At 47.0% G+C, this 22,502-nt stretch overlaps 1 protein-coding gene across 1 annotated transcript in view; it reads left to right on the top strand.

The window, feature by feature from the left end:
* Positions 1–4,491: 4,491 nt before the first annotated feature.
* Positions 4,492–22,502, top strand: part of EEPD1 (endonuclease/exonuclease/phosphatase family domain containing 1) — a 62,809-nt gene continuing 44,798 nt past the window's right edge. The window contains exon 1 of the mRNA XM_081931124.1: positions 4,492–5,376. Within this exon, the coding sequence (XP_081787250.1) occupies positions 4,526–5,376 (851 nt within the window). The 5' untranslated portion in view covers positions 4,492–4,525. The remainder of the gene's footprint in view (positions 5,377–22,502) is intronic.

The raw sequence follows: 22,502 nt of genomic DNA, 5'->3' as shown, positions 1-22,502 counted from the left end.
CACATACTCTTCCCGCCCTGCCCCCCACCCTCTACCCAGGGAAGCAAGAAACGTTATCGGAGTTCAAGAACACATTTTACTCGGGCAAAAAGACTCCAGGAGGGTGCAAGCAGTCGTAGACTTGGGTGCCATGACATCCTGTACAAGGTCAAAATTTGATGCCCCCCTAGCCCTCGCCAGGCTTGGAGAAGGAGATGCAAGGGCACTAGCAGGGTCCTAGAGCTCACATCTCCTTCCCAAATACCGTATTTTTCGCTCCATAAGACACACTGTTTCCCTCCTAAAAAGTAAGGGAAAATGTGTGTGCGCCTTATGGTACGAATGCAGGGGGGAGGCAGGCAGGCAGGAGACGCAAGAGACGCACAAAAGCTCCGTGCAGCTCTTGCGGGCTTTTCCCCAGGAGGGAGAAGGGACTGATGCGGCCAGTCAGTCCCTTCTCCCTCCTCATAGAAAAGCCCGCAGGAGCCGCACACCCTTTAAAGAGCGTGCCGCTCTTGGGGGCTTTTCCCGGAGGAGAAAAGCCAGCAGGAGCCGCACACTCCTTAAAGGGTGCTGCCTTAGCTGCGCGCAGCCTCTCCGGCTGGGAGAGGCTGCACACTGCTAAAGCAGCCAGGACAGCGAGCGGAACCATCCCGCTGGCTGTCTTGGCTTCTGCCATAGCTGCGCGCAGCTTCTCCCGGCTGGAGAGGTTGCGTGCGGCTAAAGAGGAAGCCAGGACAGCAAGCGGGATCCTGCTGGCTTTGCTCTGTGGGGCTGGGAGGGGGGGACCCGGGCTTCCCCCGGCTGCCCCAAGAAGCTCTGGGAGAAGCGGACAGGTTGCTCGCAGCCTGTCTGCTGCTCTTTGGGGCTGGGGAAATAATTTTTTTCTTGATTTCCCCCTCTAAAAACTAGGTGCGCCTTAGGGTCAGGTGCGCCTTATGGAGCGAAAAACACGGTACTCCCAGGGGGCAAAACATACACATTTTGTGTATGTGTTAAGTCTGGTGATTGTGCTTATATTACAGCCTTGATTCCCTACCCAGCTCCAAGCACAATAAGGTCAGATCCTGCACAGACACATCAAGATATAGGTATTCAAAATTATATTTGTTTTTTGAGATCGGGAAGCTGCCTTCTCTATCCCAGGTTACCGGAAAACATGTTGATTTCTAAATTATGGTATTAGCTCTTTAACTTCAAAGTGCTGATGAATGCCAATAAACCAGTCCAAAGGCTGCAATTCAAATGCTGAAACCATATAAAACACAACTGCCCCCCCCCAAGTAATTAAGTGCAATTCCCTTGTGGAAAGACTACTAAATTCAATTAGCATAGCTTTAGAATGCTATTAATTAGCTTGTATCTACTCAATGCTTTGAAAAGGCAGAGTATTGCATAACAAATGTGAAGTATTATAACTCATTTTCCCACTCCCATTTTTTTTCCTGCACCACATTTTCTGACGGAATGCCAAGAATTTTTATATATATATTTACAACTTCTTGTTATTGTTGCTTCCGCTTGGCAGGGGACCTCAAAAGGAAATGCGTAATGAAAAATATAAGCTTCATCTTTGGACACCCAGAGAAGAATGATAAGTACTCCAGAGTCGTACTGTAGTTCTTAACAAACAGGAAACCTCACCAGGAATTTCTTTGTAAGGTGTAACGGGAACTAGACGGAGTCAGCTGCAACCTCAGACTTCTTTGCAATGTGACACCATGTACACATGCGTAATCACTCCCATTCCAAAAATTCACCCTGGAATGATTTCACCGCACCAGATGTTAATCTGAATGCGCCTATTGATAATGATTACAAATCACATCTGCACTCTGCTCTTTGTCCAAGAAGCTCAGGGTATCTTAGGTGAGGTTATTCCATTTTATCCTTCCAACGAACAGGTGGAAGTAGGTTAGGCTGGTGCACAACTGCTTTCCCAGAGCTGCTCAGTGATACTCAGATCCGAATCCAGACATGAAGACATTATATTTGTAGAGCATTCTGATTTGGAAACAACCCCTTGTGGCACTGAGTTCCAATGTCTCTCTCTTTTGGGGGGCTTTCCAGCTCTAAAAACAAATAAATGCATAAAATGGTTCAGTTAATTTATACCACAAGCCAGCACAAGGCTGGGGGCTTTGATATTGGTAAGAAACCACACCAGCCTGTCTCCAAAACAGATTTGCCTTCTGCCCTTTTCAAAATTAATCATAGGACTTAGAAATAGCTAAGTGTACCTGCCGCTGTAGTACCAATTCAGAGTTTGTTGTTAAGTTTTTGGATGGGATTAGATTTTATTCAGTAAGGCCCAAAAGCTTTAACCGTTAACAAACAAATACCCTGTTATTTTATTTGCACTTGTGGCTTCCTTTTTATGCTTAAATAAATACTGGTTATTTATTTCTTCTATTGTTGTTGTTGTTGTTGATTTAAATTTCTATACAGTGGTACCTCGGGTTAAGTACTTAATTTGTTCCGGAGGTCTGTTCTTAACCTGAAGCACTACTTTAGCTAGTGGGGCCTCCCACTGCCGCTGTGCCGCCGGAGCCCAATTTCTGTTCTCACCATGAAGCAAAGTTCTTAACCCGAAGTACTATTTCTGGGTTAGCGGAGTCTGTAACCTGAAGCGTCTGTAACATGAAGCATATGTAACCTGAGGTACCAACATACGGCCCTTCATCCGAAGATCACAGAGCAGTTTACAATACAAAAACACAAAAATGCATACCATAATACTGAAGAAAACCAATTCCCCCTCCAGCCCAGTTTAAAAGGCCATAGATTATTTAATTAGCCAAAGGCCTGGGAGAATGGGAATGTTTTTGCATGGACCCTAAAGATATGTCATGAAGGCGCTAGACAAGCCTCCCTGGGAAGAGCATTCCACAAGCAGGGAGCCACCACAGAAAAGGCCCTTTCTCGTCTTGCCACCCTCTGGACTTCTTTGTGGAGGAGGAAGCACACAAAGAAGGGTCCCAAATGATGGTTGCAGGGTCTGGTTCAGTTCATCTGGGGAGAGGCTGTCCTGGAGCCATTTAAGGCCTTATAGGTCAAAACCAGCATTTAAACAGAGCCTGGAAAGTGCAGTTGGGGCAGAATCAGTGTAGTATGTTCAAACTGTCATGCCATGGTGAGCAACCTGGCTGCTTTATTCAGCACCAGCTGAAGTTTCGGAAGCAGCTCCATGTAGAACGTGTTGCAGTAATCCAGCCTAGAGATTAATAAAGCACAGACCACAGAAATTAGGCAATCCCTGCCCAGATAGAAGCGCAGCTGGGCCACCAAGCCCAAGCTGATGGAAGACACTCCTTCTCCTTCTATTTCCTACACTGGTAGTTCTAACCATGCAGCACAATAACAAAAAGAGGCGAGTCAAAAGAGGCATCCCGTCTTCTTCTTTGGAAGCCGCGGGATTTGCGCCTTTGCCGCGCGCATTCCCAGCGCATGCCTTCGGGGTGATGCGCCCCAGTCACTCCGTGCGTAAAAATCGGCGAGGTGGCCCGAGGATGAGGTCTCCTTCCTGGCTTGTGACGGGGAACAAGTGGAAGGCAAAGGCTGGCTTCTCCCTCCCGCAGCTGGGCGTGAGGCGACTCTCCGCCCCCGAAGGTAGCAGCCCCAGCGGCTCCGGCTCCGCCTTGCCGAGAGGGCGGGCCGTGCGCCCGGTCCTTGGCCGCGGCGCTTTGCTGATCCCCGGCTCATAACAAGCCGGGCGCGCCGGCGGAGGGAGCAGAGCGCGGCTGGAGAATCGCAGCGGAGACCCCTCCATCTCGTAGGAGCCGGAGCGGAATAGGGCCGCCCGGGGAAAGTGGTGGGCCGAGCGGTACAAGCCCTCCGGAGGAGGACGGCGCTTCCCTTCCCAGCGCCCCATCTCTCCTCCTTCTTCCTGGCTTGGCCAAAAAGCAAGGCGGTGGGGAAATCGGCGGGCAGAGAGGAAGGAAAGGGAGCCGCACGTGAGGAGGGGACGCCGCGCAAGGAAAGGAAGCGCGCACGGCTTGCCGAGCCTCGGCTGCAGCCCGGCGCGGTGCTCCGCTAAGCGCAGCTTTTTTCTTGGCAAAGGGACGCCGAGATTGCGCGCCCCCTCTGCGCTGCAGCCGCCGATCCGGGGCAGAAACCGGAGCAAGAAGCGCTTTCTCCCAAATTTGCAGCCGGCGCGTTGACCATCGGCTTTGGCGGCTGCCCTTCTCGGTTGCAGGCACGCATGTCTGCGCCTGTGTGTATCTGGAATATTTTTAACTTTGCCCTGCGCTTGGAGTGCAGTCCAGCAGCCCGCGAATATCCCAGCCGCTTGCCAAGTTTGATTTTGGAGCCCGGTGTTTACAGCCCGCCTCCGTCCCTCCGTCCCTCCGTCCCTCCCTCCCAGGAGGAATATTTTGTTGCCAGTTTCTTGAATGAGACGCTTAAGGTCCTCTGCCTCTGATGTTGCCTGCCTGCTAAGGAGGGAATCCTGGACGGTGCAGAGTGCCACGCTACTGCTGTGCAGGCCACCAAGCGCCTCCAGAGCGACCGTGGATTATTGCACCGCTGCTAAAGCAAGCCAGCCAGCATGGGGGGCAACCTTGGCTGCCACCGCTCCATCCCCAGAGACCCCTCGGACCTGTGCCACAGCCGCAAATTTAGCGCGGCGTGCAACTTCAGCAACATCCTTGTGAACCAGGAGAGGCTGAATATCAACACGGCCACCGAGGAGGAGCTCATGACTCTGCCCGGGGTCACCAGGACGGTTGCGCAGAGCATTGTGGAATACCGGGAGTATATTGGGGGCTTCAAGAAGGTCGAGGACTTGGCCCTGGTGAGTGGGGTCGGAGCTGCCAAGCTGGAGCAGGTGAAGTTTGAGATCTGCGTGAGCAGCAAAGGGAACTCGGCCCAGCACTCGCCCAGCTCCTTGCGGAAGGACCAGAACCTCGACCACCTTTCAGCTGCGAAGATCAATATCAACACGGCCACCCCTGCCCAGCTCATGAGCATCCGTGGCGTCACGGAAAAAATAGCCAACAGCATAGTCGAGTACCGCCGAGAGCACGGGCCCTTCAAGAACATTGAGGACATGGTCAAGATGGACTGCATCAACTCTTCGTTCTTGGACAAAATCCGGCACCAGATATTTGCCGAGCGCTCAAGGCCTCCTTCGACGAATACCAATGGCGGCCTCAACTTCATGGTCAAGCCTCACCCGAGCCCCACCTCGCTGAGCCTCCAGAGTGAGGACTTGGATTTCCCTCCCGGAGGACCCACGCAGATTATCTCCACGCGGCCCACCGTGGAGATGTTTGGTGGGGTGCGGGATGGGAAGCCTGTCCTGAGGCTGGCCACCTGGAATCTGCAGAGCTGCTCCGTCGAAAAAGCCAACAATCCTGGTGTGCGAGAGGTCGTGTGCATGACGCTGCTGGAGAACAGGTATGGGACCTCTTGTGCAGTACCTGCGGGGAGTTATCCTTCGCTTGTTTGTTTCATGCTTCCCTTGGCTTTGTGATGACCTCCTGGTTCAAGCCAGGAATGGGGGACCTTTTGGCCCTCGTGATGTTGCCAGACTGCAGCTCCCATCATTCCTGACAATTAGCCATGCTGATGGGAGCTGGAGTCCAGCAATGTTGGGAGAGCCACAGGTTCCCCACCGCTGCTTTAAAAAAAAATATGATGGGACAAACTGAACTCAACTGCTCCCTGTTGGGCTGTCTGTAAGCCCATAGCTAATCCTGTTAACCTTTGCTTATAGGCCCAAAATAATGCCCATTGGACATATTCAGAGATGCTATGCATGCTTCATCCTGATGCCACAGCCTACCATTTGAACCTTTTTGGGTAACTAATGCTGTTGAGATATGTGGTATTTAGTTCGGAAACTGACTCATCTGGGCCAGTGTCCCATGAATGGCAACCGAGAACAGTATACATAAGTAGGAATATTTCCACGCTCCCCATTCTGTTACTTATCTCTTAGCAGATTTGTGCATTTAAGCCTGAATCTGCTGCAATTCCTTAACAATTTTTAAAAAGCAAAAGGTGGGTGGATGGAGCCAAAATCAGAGGGGGCATAATTCTCATTCTCCTGTCCGCAATTTCCTCCTTGCTGTCTTGACTCCTGATGTCTCTTTTCCCATTACTGAAAGTGAGCTTGGTTGTGCGGCAAAAACACTTGAGGTGTGTAGGTTTTTTCTTCCCCTTCACCTGATCTCCCCCCTTTACTCTCATCTGGATCCCCTGCTGTCTGTTTTCTGTGTGGTTTGGGTAGATCCGGGATTAAACATGCAGATCTGCAACCAGCTTCTCATGGAGTTTGAAGCTGAGATTTTGGAGGTCTTGGGCATATCTCATGGACTTGGGAGCCCCAAAATATGAGAGCTACCATGCAGAGGCCACTGAAAAGCATGTGCTCATTTGGTGTTTGCAAAGTGTGGATAACATCTTGCCTGCTGGCTCATCCATTTGACCTGTTAACATGCCAGCATTCTGCAGCCAGGTAGTGTCCACACTGATCTCAAATTGAATTTGTTTTCGTTGTTGTGTGTACAACACAGGTAAGTGCCCTCTCAGACCTTTGCATGGAAGCATTCGTGTTTAAAACAGTCTTGAGGCTAATGAATGAGGGAGGTGAGCCTCCGGACAATGAGAATTTCCTGTCAAATTTAAATTGTCCTGGCAGTCTACTAGTCCATGTGTTTCAATCAAGACAATCTCCAAGGCAAGGATTTGCTTGTCTGGTCAAGAGTTTTGAATGGTCATTAGGAACAAGAAGTGAGTACTTTCTTGCTGCAACTTCTTGTGCTTAGCAGTTTCTTTAGAAAGAGGCACCGTGAGCAAGAATTTGTGTATATATGCGTTGCCATGGCAAACATTGCTTGAAAACCGTGCTGTGTTCATCGGAGGTTCAGCGAGAAGTGACCTCATTATTTTGAAACTGAAGTAATGCTGCGTGTCAAACTCCATTTTCTCTTTCTGTTCTTTCGTGGAAAAATAGCCCCCCCCCCCCTCTTCAGAAAAGCTTGATTTGATAAAGTTGCCTTGGTTCCTAGATGGAGAAAGCACACATCAAAGACTTAAAGGGGTATTTTTCGTAGGAGTGATTTCAGACCTGTGATTTACTGTGTTTTTGCCAAAGAACTTTTTTTTCCATCCTGCACTGCAATCTGAACTTGAGTAACGGCCATTGTCCACATGTCCGCAGTGCAGAGATGAAACTCTGCATTTGGTATATACCATATTGCGGTACTTTTTGTTTTCCCACAAACAGAAGCATGCTGGAGCGCTGAGAGGCTTCTGTGGGTTGGACCAAAAGGAAGGAATGAGCAATTCGTGTTTACAGTGGTGAAGCTTGTGCTGCAATCTTCCTCCCTTGCAACACAGGGCCGTGAGTGATCAAAAACATAGCAGTCCTTGCCTTGAAAACTTTCAGGGAAGCAGAAGAACACACCCCTTTTCAAAAGTTCCTGGTCTGGGTCGCAAGCAGGTTCGGACAGTCTCATACACAGGATTCAGAAGTTTCAATTACATATCATCACCCAATAACAAAGGGATTTGCAGCTGCAAGAACATATTTTGTGATCTTCATGTTGCAATCAGGTGGCCCTGGGAGTGTGTCCCGGGGCCTATAATAGAAACATTAGATGCTACTTTAAAATGAGTTAGGCCATTGTTCCATATAGATCAGCATTGTCCACGTTAACTGTCAACAACTCTAGGATTTCAAATGGAAGTCCTGGCAAATTGTGTTTTGTTTTTTAAGCCACAAAACAGACAGAGGAGTGCAAGAGCACTCTGCACCCTCCTTTTCACAGCCCTGCTGGGATTTGAATAAACAGTTTCAACTGCTTGTGGGTCTCCCACACCTTAGGACAGCAGCCGAAATGGAGGGAAAGATTAGACCAACCACCCTTGAATTTATGGTGCTCAAATAGCCTCATTGTCGGTTACAAACAAATATGACTAGCCTTCTGCTGTTTGCCAGGTAGCAGAGTTCATACACTTTTTTTGGAAGTAGGTCCCACTGGGTTTAATGGAGTTGACTCCCAAGTAAATGTGCCTGGGAACAGAAGTGTTGATCATGTTGCTCAACCGTCATGTTGTACAGCCCTTCCCATACTGTACTGTGTCAAGTGAAAGGAAATTGCCCCACCCCATGAAAAAGATCCAAATCTAACATGTCAGGGAACAAGACAAGTCAGAACTGTTCTCCCTGCCATGCTGGCTTTCTGTGAGCGGGGAAACATGACATGAGGGAAACATGCCCTTTCACTTTTAGATGGAAGGGTCTGGGCACAACGGGGCACCTTGATCCATTTAATTAAGGGCATCAACTTTCATGGGGGGAGAGAACCTGACCTATAAGAAGTTTCACCCTAGCCTCTGATCATTGTTACTGGCAGAGCCAGCCCACCTATGAGGCAAGGTGAAGCAAAATACCTCAGGCAGAAGGATCCACAGGGGCAGCAGATATTTATAATGTAGATATTTACTCCTCCCTTGTTCATTAGGTAGGTCTTCTCTCACCCCTTCTTCCCTGGCAAGGAGGGAGGTGCCATTTTGTGGATTACCTCAGATGCCAAAATGTCTTGGTTACTTGGGTTACAATTGTTCTTCACTCCGTTCTTGAGTGTTGCGAATCTCTTTACTCCCCCCTCCCTTCTGGACCTGCTCCTTCGCCACCCACAACATCCTGATGTGCAGAAATTTCAGTAGGTGCAGCTTTTCTGGTCCTGAGGGAACACAAACACAAGGGATCTTTGATCCCCTCGGCCCAAACACACTTGCCTTTCCTGCAAACCCCAACGAAAGTGATGGTAATATTTAACCCACGGTTCTGCCTCGACGTCTCTCTTTATCGTTTTCTTGCAACAGCTGGCGCTTATTGCTAATGCATATTTGATACAGTTATTCTTAGGTTCAGGAAGCAAGATGCCCCTCAAGGCATTTGCTCTGTTTTACAATATGCTACCTTTAGATGAGTTTGCTTGAATCCTGCATCTCCCTGGGCTGGATTGGTGCCTTGCTCCTGAGCAGGGAAAACAAAACATGCAGCACCATTTACTCTCCTGGGGCTAAAAGGAATCATTCGCTTTTCTGAACAGCCCGCAGAAGGGTTTGGTTGTCTTCCTGTGATGCAGAGCAGCCTTCCCCAAGCCGGTGCCCTCCAAAGGCTTTGGACTGCAACTCCCATCAGCCAGCACAGCCGTCGCAATCCCAAACATCTGGAGGCGACCGGCTTGGCGAAGGCCGATAAATTGTTTAATCCTCTTACGCTCAATGTTCTCCGCCACATCAATTGTGTTAATCCTTCTCAAAAGCTTCTTCTATCCTATGAATGAATATGCCAGCTTCTCACAGAGAGCACGGTCTTTTCCTCCCCCATTTTTGGAAATGAATCATTTCCCTCTGTTTTAAATGGTGGGTTCCTAACTTTCCTCACCCCCCCTTTCATTTTTTGGTAGCTGCAGTATTTAACACTTAGTCCGTGGTGGGGTTATTGAGGCGGCAGTTGGCAAGGTTGTCACCTGTGCTATTGACCTCCAGTAAACCTTTGAATCTCTCTTCCTGGGCTTTCTGATTTTTCTGTTCTGAAGATGAGCGTGGCATTTGTCTTTGACTGTGAACAGCATCTTCTTTCTTCTTTCTTCAAAAAGATCGTGGTGGATGTCTTTTGCTTTTGTGGTTTGTTTGTTTGTTTGTTTGTTTTTAAAAAAGGAAAGCGCTTCCACCCTTCCCTTCTACCCCTACTTCTCTCATATTGGATTTGGAACGGAGACTGGCTTGTCGAAAAGTGATGCTGAGCCATTTGACTAGTGGATCAGAAGTGTTCCCATAACTATGCGGTCGATTGTTCTACAAGTGATATTCCTAAGGGCATATTTCAACACATATATAAAACTGCTTGGATGATTTTTGGCTTCCTCTAAAGAACAACAAGCACCGGCAGTTTTGTGCAAGGACCAAAAAGTCTTTGGCTATCTGCACAGGCCTTACAGTTAAAGCACACAACTTCCCCCAAATAACCTTGGGAACTGTAGTTTTTAAAGGGGTGCTGGGAATTATAGCTCTGTAGTGGGAAGACTACAGGTCCCAAGGTTCTTTGGGGGAGATCACGTGCTTTATATGTATGGTGTGTATGGAGCCAGAGATTCAAGCCTCTTTATAAAACCACACACCCCAGTCCAGTGTTCCCAGCCATGACAACAAGGCAAATTTCAAACTGGTTTTAAAGTGTGTATTGTAGGCATTGCCTTAAGCTGTGATAGGAAAAAGCTACACCCTTTGTCCCTCCTTGGGGTTTAGTATTGACCCCCTCTCCCTTTTCAAAAAGGGCTCCCTCATTTGTGCAAATAAATGTATGTGTGCTTGGTAATGAGACTTTCGCTTTTTGCATTTATTTTATTTTATTACTGGTGTTCCTTGTGTTGGGCATACAGTGGCACCTCGGGTTACATACGCTTCATGTTACATATGCTTCAGGTTACAGACTCTGCTAACCCAGAAATAGTGCTTCAGGTTAAGAACTTTGCTTCAGGATGAGAACAGAAATCATGCTCCTGCGGCGCAGCAGCACCAGGAGGCCCCATTAGCTAAAGTGGTGCTTCAGGTTAAGAACAGTTTCAGGTTAAGTACGGACCTCCGGAACAAATTAAGTACTTAACCCGAGGTACCACTGTATTTCTAATGTGTGCTGTCTTCCCCATGCCTACATCTTTTGGGCTTCAAAATGACAAGTCCAGTGGGTAGCATCTCATTGCGACACCAGATTACAGTAGATTTCCTGGGGGGAGATAAATGAACAAGTTGCTCCATGCAAGGATCCCTGCCACAAAACGCACAGGGTGAGATCTAGGCAGGGCTGTGGGCAGCCTGAGATTAGGAAAAAAAATGATGAAAACTAAAGAATAATTAAAACGCTGTTCCCAGAAAAGCTGAATTATGCAAAGCTTTACGCTTTGTGAGTGGTAGTCGTCTTACTCAGAAGGCCTGGGACTGCTAGTTTTATTTGAAGCTGAGAGGAAGCTGCGTACATAGTCTGCCCACACATCCCAAACTTCCCTTTGCAAATATCATGCCTAGAAACTTGTCTAGCCTCCAAGTCTTGGGCTAATGAACATTCTCAGCCAATGGAGAGCTGCTTTCAGAGCACCTCTTTTCTCCTGGCCCCGTACTGGAGTGATGTTCATGCATTAGGACCGATACCATTCTGCTGCTAATCCAACAATATATATGTTTGAAAGCACCAACAAAGACTCTGTTAGTTTATTTTTGTATGCTCAGCTCTTGGTGGCTTGGCAGAGCGGTAAGGTGTGTCTATTTTGTTCCTTATCTCTTCCTTTATCTCCTTGTATATTTTCCTGTACCCATTCTAATAATACGCTGGAGTACATCCAAGACAAATTCTGCTGTAATAAAAGAGCAGGAAAAAGCACAGTCCTAATAACATGAGCACACACAGAAACCATTAGCTCCAAAAGCATGCAATAAAAAAATAATACTCGTTGTTTTAGCATTTTTCAAGTCTAAGCTCTGAAAATCTAAAATAACAATAATGTCATTATTTGTACCCCACACATCTCATTGGGTTGTCCCAGCCACTCTGGGAGGCTGACTGTGTTTAAACAACTTGCAGAGAGGAAATCTGAGGCCTGTATGCACTTAGAAGCCGCGTTGCAGGTGGGAACCCTGATAATCTGGAAACCCAAACACTTAGAATAACCCTTCAGATTTCCCTGTGTCGAAACACAGAATCAGGCTGTACTCGGAATACATTCTGCAAATGTCAGCTTGGAAGAGGAGAAGAATTGCATGCAACCTTAGACTTGCTTTCCACAATCTTTAAGAATTCAGCTTGTCAAAGAATCCGAAAACTTTGGACAAGGAGTGTCAGAGGGCAAATAATTGTTGTTGTTTGTAGTAGCAAAGTAGTCATGGGAGCATAGGAGCCAACTCCTAGGGTCTGTGGGGGTGATAGATAGTTTATTACGGCCATAGGCCCATATTCAATACATCATACAGCAAAACAGGTATAACAAAATAAAATTAATAAATTAAAATACGTTTAAATCAAATACATCTCAAACCGTGAATTTCTAAATTCCATTAAAATAAGAACAATATAGCGCTTAAAATATCAAATTATCAGTATAAATCAATATTATTTAGGCAAAATCAATAATCATAGAGTAATCCATTTTTCCTCTTATAAGCTACTACTGTTATCAGAAATCTGGATGTGTGGGGGCTTTAGCCAACACAATAAAATATTTGAGGGGGCCAATATTTGTGTGTGCACCGTGTCATGTGATTGATTATGCTGGGCGGGGCTTACCTGGGGCCCCATAATATTTCGTTATAGTTGGCACCCCTGAATGGGAGACTGGGGGGGAAAAATCTGTGCTGGGAAATATAAAACTTGGGTAACTAACCAGTGGAATATGCCTTGCAATTTAATAAAAGGTTCTCCACATTTCCAATTTTTTCTCTCACCCTTAGCACTGATGACTTGGTGTTTAGCACAGAGTGTCTGAGATTCTTGGGATGCTGTATTGAAGTGGTCCATGCACCTTGGAAAGCATAGAGTATGGCTTATTGTGACTGAGCAAGCGGAGAAGAGCCTGTAGCTTCTCTGGGCTTTTTCGCTCAGTGCAGGGCAACTTACCGTATTTTTTGCTCTATAAGACTCACTTTTTCCCTCCTAAAAAGTAAGGGGAAATGTGTGTGCGTCTTATGGAGCGAATGCAGGCTGCGCAGCTATCCCAGAAGCCAGATCAGCAAGAGGGATTGCTGCTTTCACTATCCCTCTTGCTCTTCTGGCTTCTGGGATTCAGAATATTTTTTTTCTTGTTTTCCTCCTCCAAAAACTTGTGGTCTGGGGCGTCTTATAGAGCGAAAAATACAGTACGTCTTCGAAACTCAGGCTTGTGGTTAAGATCTCTCTGCTTTAACCATGAACTGGAACCAGGACAAACGATCCTAGGTTTGTCCCTCTAGCCTGTGCAAAAGGGACCAGGGAGGAGCAATGCTGCTGCCATCTCCTCTGGAGCCAGCAGGGTTTGCCCTGTCGTGGTGGGAAAAGGCAGCCAGTTCTGTGCCAGCTGCCGGCACCTAAGCTTGCATTGCAGAGCTTCTGTTCAACGTACTCTTGGGGCCAGGGCTGTGGCTCAGTGGTAGTGAAATATACTCGGAGTTGAGTGTGGATTTCATGCTCTTTATTCAGCTTATATTAGTGAGGAGGAATGGAAGTTCCCCCGAAATGTCCGCTTTATATATATTATTTACACAATGGGCCCCACGTGATTGGCTAATTCTGGGATTCTCCTGTAGGCCAATCAGGTTGCGGATTCACTTCCACCTGGAGTTGGATTGGGTGGCTCCTGTGGACCAATCAGACTGCTGCATTCTGAATCCTATTGTTCTAGGACCAATCAGCTGCAATCTGGATCCAATTCAACTCAGTACATAACAGGTAGAATACCTGCTTGGCATGTAGAAGGCTGAACCCTTAACATCTTTGAGGAGGAGTGGGAAAGACCCCTGTGTCTCAAAACTCTGGAAGGCCACTACTAGTCAGGGTGTAAACAAAGCTGATGGATCAGTGGTCCATTGTAAGGCAACTTCCCATGTTCTTGTGGATTATTCAGGATGCAGCACTAAACCCCGTGATCTGGCACTAACTTTGGTTGAGCTCAGTTACATAAGAGTAGACATGAGCAGGATTGTGCTTCATGTGTTGTAGAAACTTCCTGGCGTTGTCAATCAGCCTTACAGGGTTGCTTTCCCTTTCCCTAAGGCTTGTGGTTTGCTTTGTAAAAATTCAAGCATTTCTTTCTCCCCCCTTTCTCTTCTGCATTGCAGTCTTGGCATCTCCTGTTCATTGGGAGACTTTAAGAACAAAGCATCTTGTTGTCAAGCTGGTCTTGCTTTCTGCTAGGCTACTTCTCTGTGTTTAGAGGAATAATCTCTTTAGGAACACGGACGGCAGGGGGAATTTAGCGCAGACATTGTGCTATGGGGAAATGCTTTGCAACATCAACCTGTTCCAGAGAATAGTCGTCTGACTCAGAACTAGCATGTCTTTAACAAAGGCTGCATGCATACGAACACATCTGTAGCACAAAAAGGAAATAACGTCAAGGAGATAACGGTTTCTGGTCCTTTATTTTGTTCTGAGTCCTGGGAAGGAGCTCTGGTCCTGAGAGGAAAGGATGAAAAATCAACAAAATAAAGCAAACCAGTTTGAAGTAATTATTATTATTATTATTATTATTATTATTATTATTATTATTATTTATTATTTATACCCCGCACATCTGGCTGGGCTTCTCCAGCCACTTTGGGCGGCTTTCAACAAAATATTAAAATACCGTAATACATCAAACATTAAAAGCTTCCCTAAACAGGGTTGCCTTCAGATGTCTTCTAAAGGTTTGGTAGTTGTTTTTCTCTTTGACATCTGGTGGGAGGGTGTTCCACAGGGCAGGCGCCACTACCGAGAAGGCCCTCTGCCTGGTTCCCAGTAACTTGGCTTCTCGCAGTGAGGGAACCGCCAGAAGGCCCTCGGCGCTGGACGAGTGAGTTAACCAGTTTCCAAATGCTCCTTGTCGTTCTGAACCAATCCTGCTTTCAGGCCCTCAGAAGATCGGATTGGGCACGGTCCGCTGTGGGAATGATCTGGCTTCTCAATGCCAGGGGTTTGGCTGCTGATAACCGACTATGTCTATACTGAAAGGAGCAGGAGCTGCTCAGAAGCACACATTGCATCTTCTAAGGCAGGGGTCAGCAACCTAAGGCCCATGGGCCACAAGCGCCCCATGGGGGTCGTTTAACCAGCCCACGAGCCGCCCCCAAACCGAGCCGCCCACTTGGCGAGTCCCTGTGCACTGCGCTAAACCGGCACAGTGCAAGGACTCACTTCCGCAGCACCGGAAATCGTGTCTGCGCATGCGCTGATGCCGAAAATCACGTCTGTGCAGAGGCTGACGCTGGAAATCACAGGCGCACACACAGTCTGGTCCACGGAGGGATGAACCGGCCCAGGCGAGGTAAACCTTGCTGCCCCCTGTTCTAAGGCAGTGGTGTCTGTGGCTGGCAAATGGACAGCTCCGTTTCAAGACATGTGCAATCCACATTAAACCAGTTGTCCGCAAAGTGCCTTTTTGCAGGTTGACAAAGGCACAACAATCCACAGAGAATCTTCCATCGGCGGGAGAACCGCTGGTGCAAGGCTTGAATGCCTCGTTTGTCGCATTTGGAGATGAAGGCTGGGCTCAAAACGTAACCTTTTTTCTGTGAAGGATTTGAAGGAAGAGAGAGTTGCTGCTGTGCTGGTGGCTTGGGAGGGAGTTCAAGGCATGAGAAATGACGAGAGAGGATGGGTGGAAACACTGGCAAGAGCGGGACGCTTTGGTGTGGCAGGCCTACACCTGGAAACAAGAGCAGAAAATGTAAGGATACAGAGCACTTTAGAAGTAAGGAATAGTCCCAAAGTGCAGGTTGTATCATTTAAACTTCAATTGTTACACAGATCTGCTTTCCCCCTGCTCTTTACTCACTCTTTTTTCTCTGTTCTGCAATGGGTAGTCACAGCACGCTTGCAGAACACCATGTAAGGATGTGAGGACAGCTTGAGGAGGCTTTTAACAGAATGACCGTTGCTGGAAATGAAACACAGTTGTAGTGAAAAATAGATTTCTCATGCTTCGTGTTTCCCTAATGACCGTTTCTGTAAAATACAGTGTTTATTTTGCCTTAAAGCAGTCTGCCCTTTTGCAAGTATTCCAATTACTGTAAGAAGATTGCACATACGGAGATTTCTTATAAATACTCTCTCTCCCTGCCCTTGGTTCTCCTTCTGACCTCTTCCTGTTTGATCTTAATAAAGCATTTAATTTGTGGTTCTCCTTCACTTGTATGAAGTGCAACACCTCATGTGTTGTTTCATATGGCGGCACAATTATTCTTCTTCTTTTAAATAAACTGGGTAATTCTATTTGTAAGGTCACATAGATGAAGGATCTTCCTTTTCTCTTGTGCTCTGCTCTTCTCCTTCAAGATGCAGGACGTATTCTTTGTTGCCTTGCGGATAGAATTACCTCCTCTCTTAAGATCCAATGACTTTAGTGAAGGCAAACATCTCTGAATAGTTCCTTTGTAAAAGGAGATGGTTGTAGGGAGCACCCTGTTCTCTGTTTACTATTAACAAGACTTAGGCATTCAATCCTAAGTGTTCATTGTATCGCAGCCTGACAGCAGAATCGAGTGCAAGGTTTCTTCAGAAGTCAGTCCCAGCTGAGGCTCCCTCTCAGGAATGGGTGCCTAGGATTGCAGTTTACAGTGTAAAGTCAATGCAGAGGTCAGTTCCATGGGGCCTTATTCACAGATCAATGTGAATAGGATTTGTACAAGAAGAATCGTGCTGGATCAGGCCAAAGTTTCATCCAGCCCACCCTCCGGCCCTCATAGTAGCTAGCCAGATGCCCTCAAGCAAAACCAGAGAATAGCAGCACTGAGATTTTATTGATAGTATCTCTTAACGCAGGGGTCAGCAAACTTTTTCAGCAGGGGGCCGGTCCACTGTCCCTCAGATCTTGTGGGGGCCGGACTATATTTTGAGGAAGAAGAAAAAAGAGAACAAATTCCTATGCCCCACAAATAACCCAGAGATGCATTTTAAATAAAAGCACACATTCTACTCATGAAAAAACACGCTGATTCCTGGACTGTCTGTTGGCCGGATTTAGAAGACGATTGGGCTGAATCCGGCCCCTGGGCCTTAGTTTGCCTACCCATGATTTACTGTGAAGAAACTCCAATGAAAATCCCCGTTATTACATATTTTACATGGCTGCTTATCTGTATATATTTTAAAATTAGATATATATGGGTGTTTCATGGTGGCCTATATTTGTAATGGGACGCGGGTGGCGCTGTGGTCTAAACCACTAAGCCTAGGGCTTGCCGATCTAGTAGGTCGGCGGTTCAAATCCGATTTGTAGTTTGTAGTTGTGCGATTTGTAGTTTATTGGCAATGCTAAGGAATTTCTGTGCAAAGGAAGATCATTATACCACAATATGATTTCACTGAACTACTGTTTCCAGTATTCTCTGGAAAGAAAGAAAGAAAGAAAGAAAGAAAGAAAGAAAGAAAGAAAGAAAGAAAGAAAGGAAGGAAGGAAGGAAGGAAGGAAGGAAGGAAGGAAGGAAGGAAGGAAGGAAGGAAGGAAGGAAGGAACCCTGTTTTAGGTCTACAGTATAGATACATAGGGGGACGTGGGTGGTGCTGTGCGTTAAACCACAGAGCCTAGGACTTGCTGATCAGAAGGTCGGCAGTTCAAATCCCCATGACGGGATGAGCTCCTGTTGCTCGGTCCCTGGTCCTGTCAACCTAGCAGTTCGAAAGCACGTCAAAGTGCAAGTACTGTAGATAAATAGGTACCGCTCCGGCGGGAAGGTAAATGGCGTTTCTGTGCGCTGCTCTGGTTTCACCAGAAGCGGCTTAGTCATGCTGGCCACATGACCCAGAAAAAGTGTCTGCGGACAAACGTCGGCTCCCTCGGCCAGTAAAGCGAGATGAGTGCTGCAACCCCAGAGTCGTCTGCGACTGAACTAAACTGTCAGGGGTCCTTAACCTTTATTTATACAGTGGAACTTCGGGTTACGACAGGGATCCATTCCAGAGGCCCCGCCTCAACCCTAAAATGACGCACAACAAAGTGCCGCGTCTGCACATGCGCGGTGCACAATTTAGCGCTTCTGCATGCGCGAATGGCAAACCTGGAAGTAACCTGTTCCAGTAATTCCGGGTTTGCTGCTGACGTTTGCCCAAGCAGACGCAGATGCAGAACAAGGTTTGACTGTATTTGTAATGCCTAATAAAGGTTTGGTGAAGTAAGTAGCCACCCTCTCAGCATTTACGATTCTCCGCTTCCGGGATACAGAGGCACAGTGCCTCCAACAGTGTGCTGTAGAGCCTAGCTACTGTGCTTTAGGTTGATAGCCTTCGTCTCCAAGAATTTGTCTCCTTTAAAAGTTGGCCGCCTTTGCTATATCTAATTATAGGGAGTTCCATCCTTTAGCTACGTGCTGTGTGAGTGAGTCCTTTTTTTTGCCTGTCCCGAATCTTCCAATGTCCATGTATTGAGATTCCTGTGTTGCAGGGGTCGGACTAGATGGCCTTTGGGGTCTCTTCCAGCTCTACAATTCTATGATCCTGTGATTTATTTGATGGCCTTGATTCTAATGTTGTGAGAGGGAGAATGTATCCACCCTCTCCACACTATGCACATTTTATCCGCCTCCAGCATTCTCCCTTTTTTTCTGTGCTAAAAACCTCAAATGCAGTAACCTTCCCTTATACAGGAGTTGTTCCAGATGTTGGGTGCCCTTTCCTGAACCTTTTCCAGCTTTTCAGTATCTCTTTTGAGGCGAGGCGACCAGAACGGTACAGTATTCCAAGTGCTGTCTGAGTCTCCCCATTTGTATAATGGTGTTATAATATCGGCAGCTTTCTTTTCATTAAAGATCAGGTTTGGTTTTACTGAGTGCAGTTGATAAATAAAGTAAATGTATAAAATTAAAAAGTGTTTCCCTATTGCAGAATAATTCCAAGGCATCTCATCTGGTGATTCTTGAAAAGAGTTAAATGGATTGCTTGTGAACTGCCGCTGGCTAAAAATGATGATTTTGCTACAAAATGGTGTTCCAGGTGCTTCTGTGAGCTGTACTTTATATGTAAATGGAATTGGAAGTTTATAATGATTCACTCGTTGAAGAAGAAAAAACGAGTCTATTAAATCTGCAGCTGAGTAGATCGCTCTGAAATATTGTCGTAGTAAGGCTTCTTTCTCCCTTTTCATCACATGCCTGTGATTGCCAAATACACGCTCAGTTTTGCGCTCTCCTCTCGCCTGGTTGGGTCTGTTCCAGGATTTCCCACAGTCATTCCTGGTCATTGACCTCGCCAGGGCTGGCTTAGTGTGCTCATTCTGAACTTGAAGAGGCTTGTCATCATATTTGCAGCAACTGCTGATGTGGAAAAACTTCTATATCACGGGACTTTTTTTAAAAAGAAGGAACAAACCCATCCCTGTTGTGATGGTGACTACTGTTCTTTGGCAACAAAGAAATCTGTCCCATCTTTAATGTGAAATAATTGTTGCATTAGACAGAAGCTATTGTTCCCTTCTGATCAAGGGAAGTAACAGTGCCACTCTAGTCTGCCTTGTTCAGACCACACCTGGAATCCTGTGCCCAGTTCTGGGCGCCACAATTTAAGAAGGTTGTTGACAACCTGGAATGTGTGCAGAGGACGCCAACCAAGATGATCAAGGGTCTGGAAACCAGGCCCTTGTGAGGAATGGTTGAGGGAGTTGGGTACGTTTAGCCTGGTAAAGAAGTGGCTGAGAGGAGATAGGATTGTTGTTGTTTAGTCGTGTCCGACTCTTCGTGACCCCCTGGACCAGAGCACGCCAGGCACTCCTGTCTTCCACTGCCTCCCGCAGTTTGGTCAAACTCATGCTGGTAGCTTCGAGAACACTGTCCAACCATCTCGTCCTCTGTCGTCCCCTTCTCCTTGTGCCCTCCATCTTTCCCAACATCAGGTCTTTTCCAGGGAGTCTTCTCTTCTCATGAGGTGGCCAAAGTCTTGGAGTCTCAGCTTCAGAATTTGTCCTTCCAGTGAGCACTCAGGGCTGATTTCCTTCAGAATGGATCGGTTTGTTCTTCTTGCAGTCCATGGGACTCTCAAGAGTCTCCTCCAGCACCATAATTCAAAAGCATCAATTCTTTGGCGTCAAGCCTTCTTTATGGAGATAGGATAGCCATCTTCAACGATCTAAAGAGCTGTCACATGCAAGAGGGAGCAGGCTTGTTTTCTCCTGCTCTGGAGAGCAGGACTTGAACCAATGGCTTCAAGTTACAAGGAAGGAGGTTTCGACTAAGCATCAGGGGGAACCTTCTGGCAGTAAGAGCTGTTCGACAGTGGAACGGGCTCCCTCAGGTGTTTGGGGACTCACAATGGCCTCTGTCATGGATGCTTTAGTTTAGGGTTACCAGACGTCCCCGGTTCCCGGGGACAGTCCCTGGATTTGCAAATCTGTCCCTTGACAAATTCCATCCCCAGATTGTCCCCAGATTTGCAAATCTGTTCCCGGGAAACGTGGCAGCGGCAGCCTCAGCAGCCCAGAGCCAGCCTGGTAGTGCAGTTGGCTCTGGCTGGCTTCAGGAGCTGCTCGCTGCCACTGCCACTGCCAAATTGGAACTGGGGACGTCCAGCAGTACAGATCTCCTGCCCCCTCCCCTTTGTTTTGACAGTTTGGGGGAGGCTTGGGAGTTGTGGACGGGTGGCTGTTGCCCAGGAGGGGCGCAAGGTGCGCGGTTTCTCTGTCGGGCAAGGTGCAAAGCCCTTCTTTTGCACCCTGTGAAACAAAAACTGGGCAACAGCCACCCGCCCGCGACTCCCAAACCTTCCCCAATCTGTCAAAACAAAGGGGGAGGGGACAGGAGATTGGGGGATGCTCGGGAGTCATGAGTAGGTGGCGCACAGTTGCACAGTTTTTTAAAACTCTGTGCATTTATGTTTCGCAGGGTGCGAAAGAAGGGCTTTGCACCTTTATACAATACTCATGTGTGCTTGGGCCCAGGGTCTTTTGCCTCACCATCCGCACTACTGACTCCCTGTTGCTACTCAGCTTCAAAAAAGAAAAAAAGGAAAAAATGTCCCCGGATTCATTGAAAAAAATCTGGTAACCATACTTTAGTTAAAATTCTCGCATTGCAGGGCGTTGGACTAGATGACCCCGGGTTCAATTCCAACACTATGATAATCTGTTTTGAACATTGGAAGAGCCCGTTCAGCTTCAATTAATACTATACTTAAAAAAATATTTTAGCCTCTTATGCTGAAACCCAAACATTTCACTGCTGTAATTTATCAGCAGTGAGTGTAACCACACGCTGGAAAAAATGATCAGCCCTTGGCAAGGCAACTGCTTGAATTCTAAACAGGGAAGCGGCAGCAGTTGCATTCCACTCGGGCAGTTATGGTGTCATCTGCCTGTAATGCAGTTCTGAAAATGTATATGCTGGGTACATACAGGAGGAGGATGCAGTGAGAGATGACGAAGCATTATTTTCATAAGCAGCCTGTGAGTTGCTATGGAAGAGACCTGCCAACCTTAGCAGTGAAAAGTAATGTTTAACATACTTAAGGTCTTGCTGTTCAAATGAGTGCAAGGCACCTAACCTGTTTCTCTAGATTCATGGGCATGCCATTGCTATGATGAAGCCAGTCTAGCATGCTGTTGTCAACAACGATGTAGGAAAGCTTATTTTCCCTCTTTTTCTGCCCCACCCTTGTTGCTTGACTCTATTCTCTTATTTTCTGGTTCCAGGGCTGGCATCAACACATGGTGTACTTGGGCAGTGGTCAGGAGCCCAGCGGCCTTGCACGACCCACTGTCAGTGCTTGCCCTGGGGCCTCTGAAATTGCTCTGCCCAGCCACCAAAATTTTTTCTAGACTCAGCTGTTTCCGCAGCTGAAAGAGGAGTCCTTGCTCCAGTCCATAGTCAATATTGTTGTATAATGTAAGAGGAAGCGACTGCAGATATGTAGTGACTTAATGGCATAGGATCTGGTGACAGTTAAGGAATGCATGTCATTGTCAAATCTGTCATTCAAACATATTTTGAGTGCTGTACTCATTTATTTTAAGATTTGTATCCTGCCTTTCTGATCCACAGCAAAGTGTTGAAGGTGGCTAATATAATAAGGTTACCAGATGTCCCCGTTTCCTGGGAGAAATCAGTCCCCTGACAAAATCCATCTATTTAGTAGGAAGTTGAAAAGTGTCCCTGGATTCATTGAAAAAAATCTGGTAACCTTATAATGAACCTCTGGAGTGGGGAAAACCAACCAGTACATCACGAAACAATACAGACAATTTGTGGGTTTCCTCCTCTTAAAAAAAACCCATTTGACTCAGGGTTTCTGAGCTTCTCCTGGGTTTAGCTACTGTTTTGATTTCCCATGATGGCCTCGGATGATGCTGTGCAGAGGGCATTGTGGGAAATTAAATTGTTGGCTAGCTCCAGCCACTCAGAGTTAGTCGTGGAATATGGCCAATGCCCTTGAGCTCAGAGACAGAGCCCATACTCTGTGTGCATATAATTCAGCTCCTATAATCTCCAGTTAATCTTGGGTAGTAGGCCTGGGGAGAGCTCTTCCTGAAACCTTGCAATGTCCCTGCCAGGCAGAGGAGTTAGCGCTAAGCTAGCGTGACCAATGGTATTGGTATGAGGCAACTCCATGCGCTCACGGGATGAGGGAAGCACAAAGAACGGACTGTGATTTGGTTGAGTTCCTGCTCCGTAGTGTGCTTAGCCTAATGGACACTTCAGCTTTTTAAATTGGTCCATTTTCAGCATTTACAAATCAATTCTGTTTTTGTGCCTCTGCTACATTGAAACGCCTCCCTGGCTTGGAGGCAGCTTGGAATATTTCAGTTTTGGCTGCAAATAACCCGCATAGCACTGAAATATTTACTTAGCAACAAGCCGAA

Source organism: Podarcis melisellensis, assembly GCF_964234715.1.
Source record: "Podarcis melisellensis genome assembly, chromosome: 12".
NCBI lineage: Eukaryota > Metazoa > Chordata > Lepidosauria > Squamata > Lacertidae > Podarcis > Podarcis melisellensis.
This window is presented reverse-complemented; position numbering and strand designations above follow the sequence as displayed.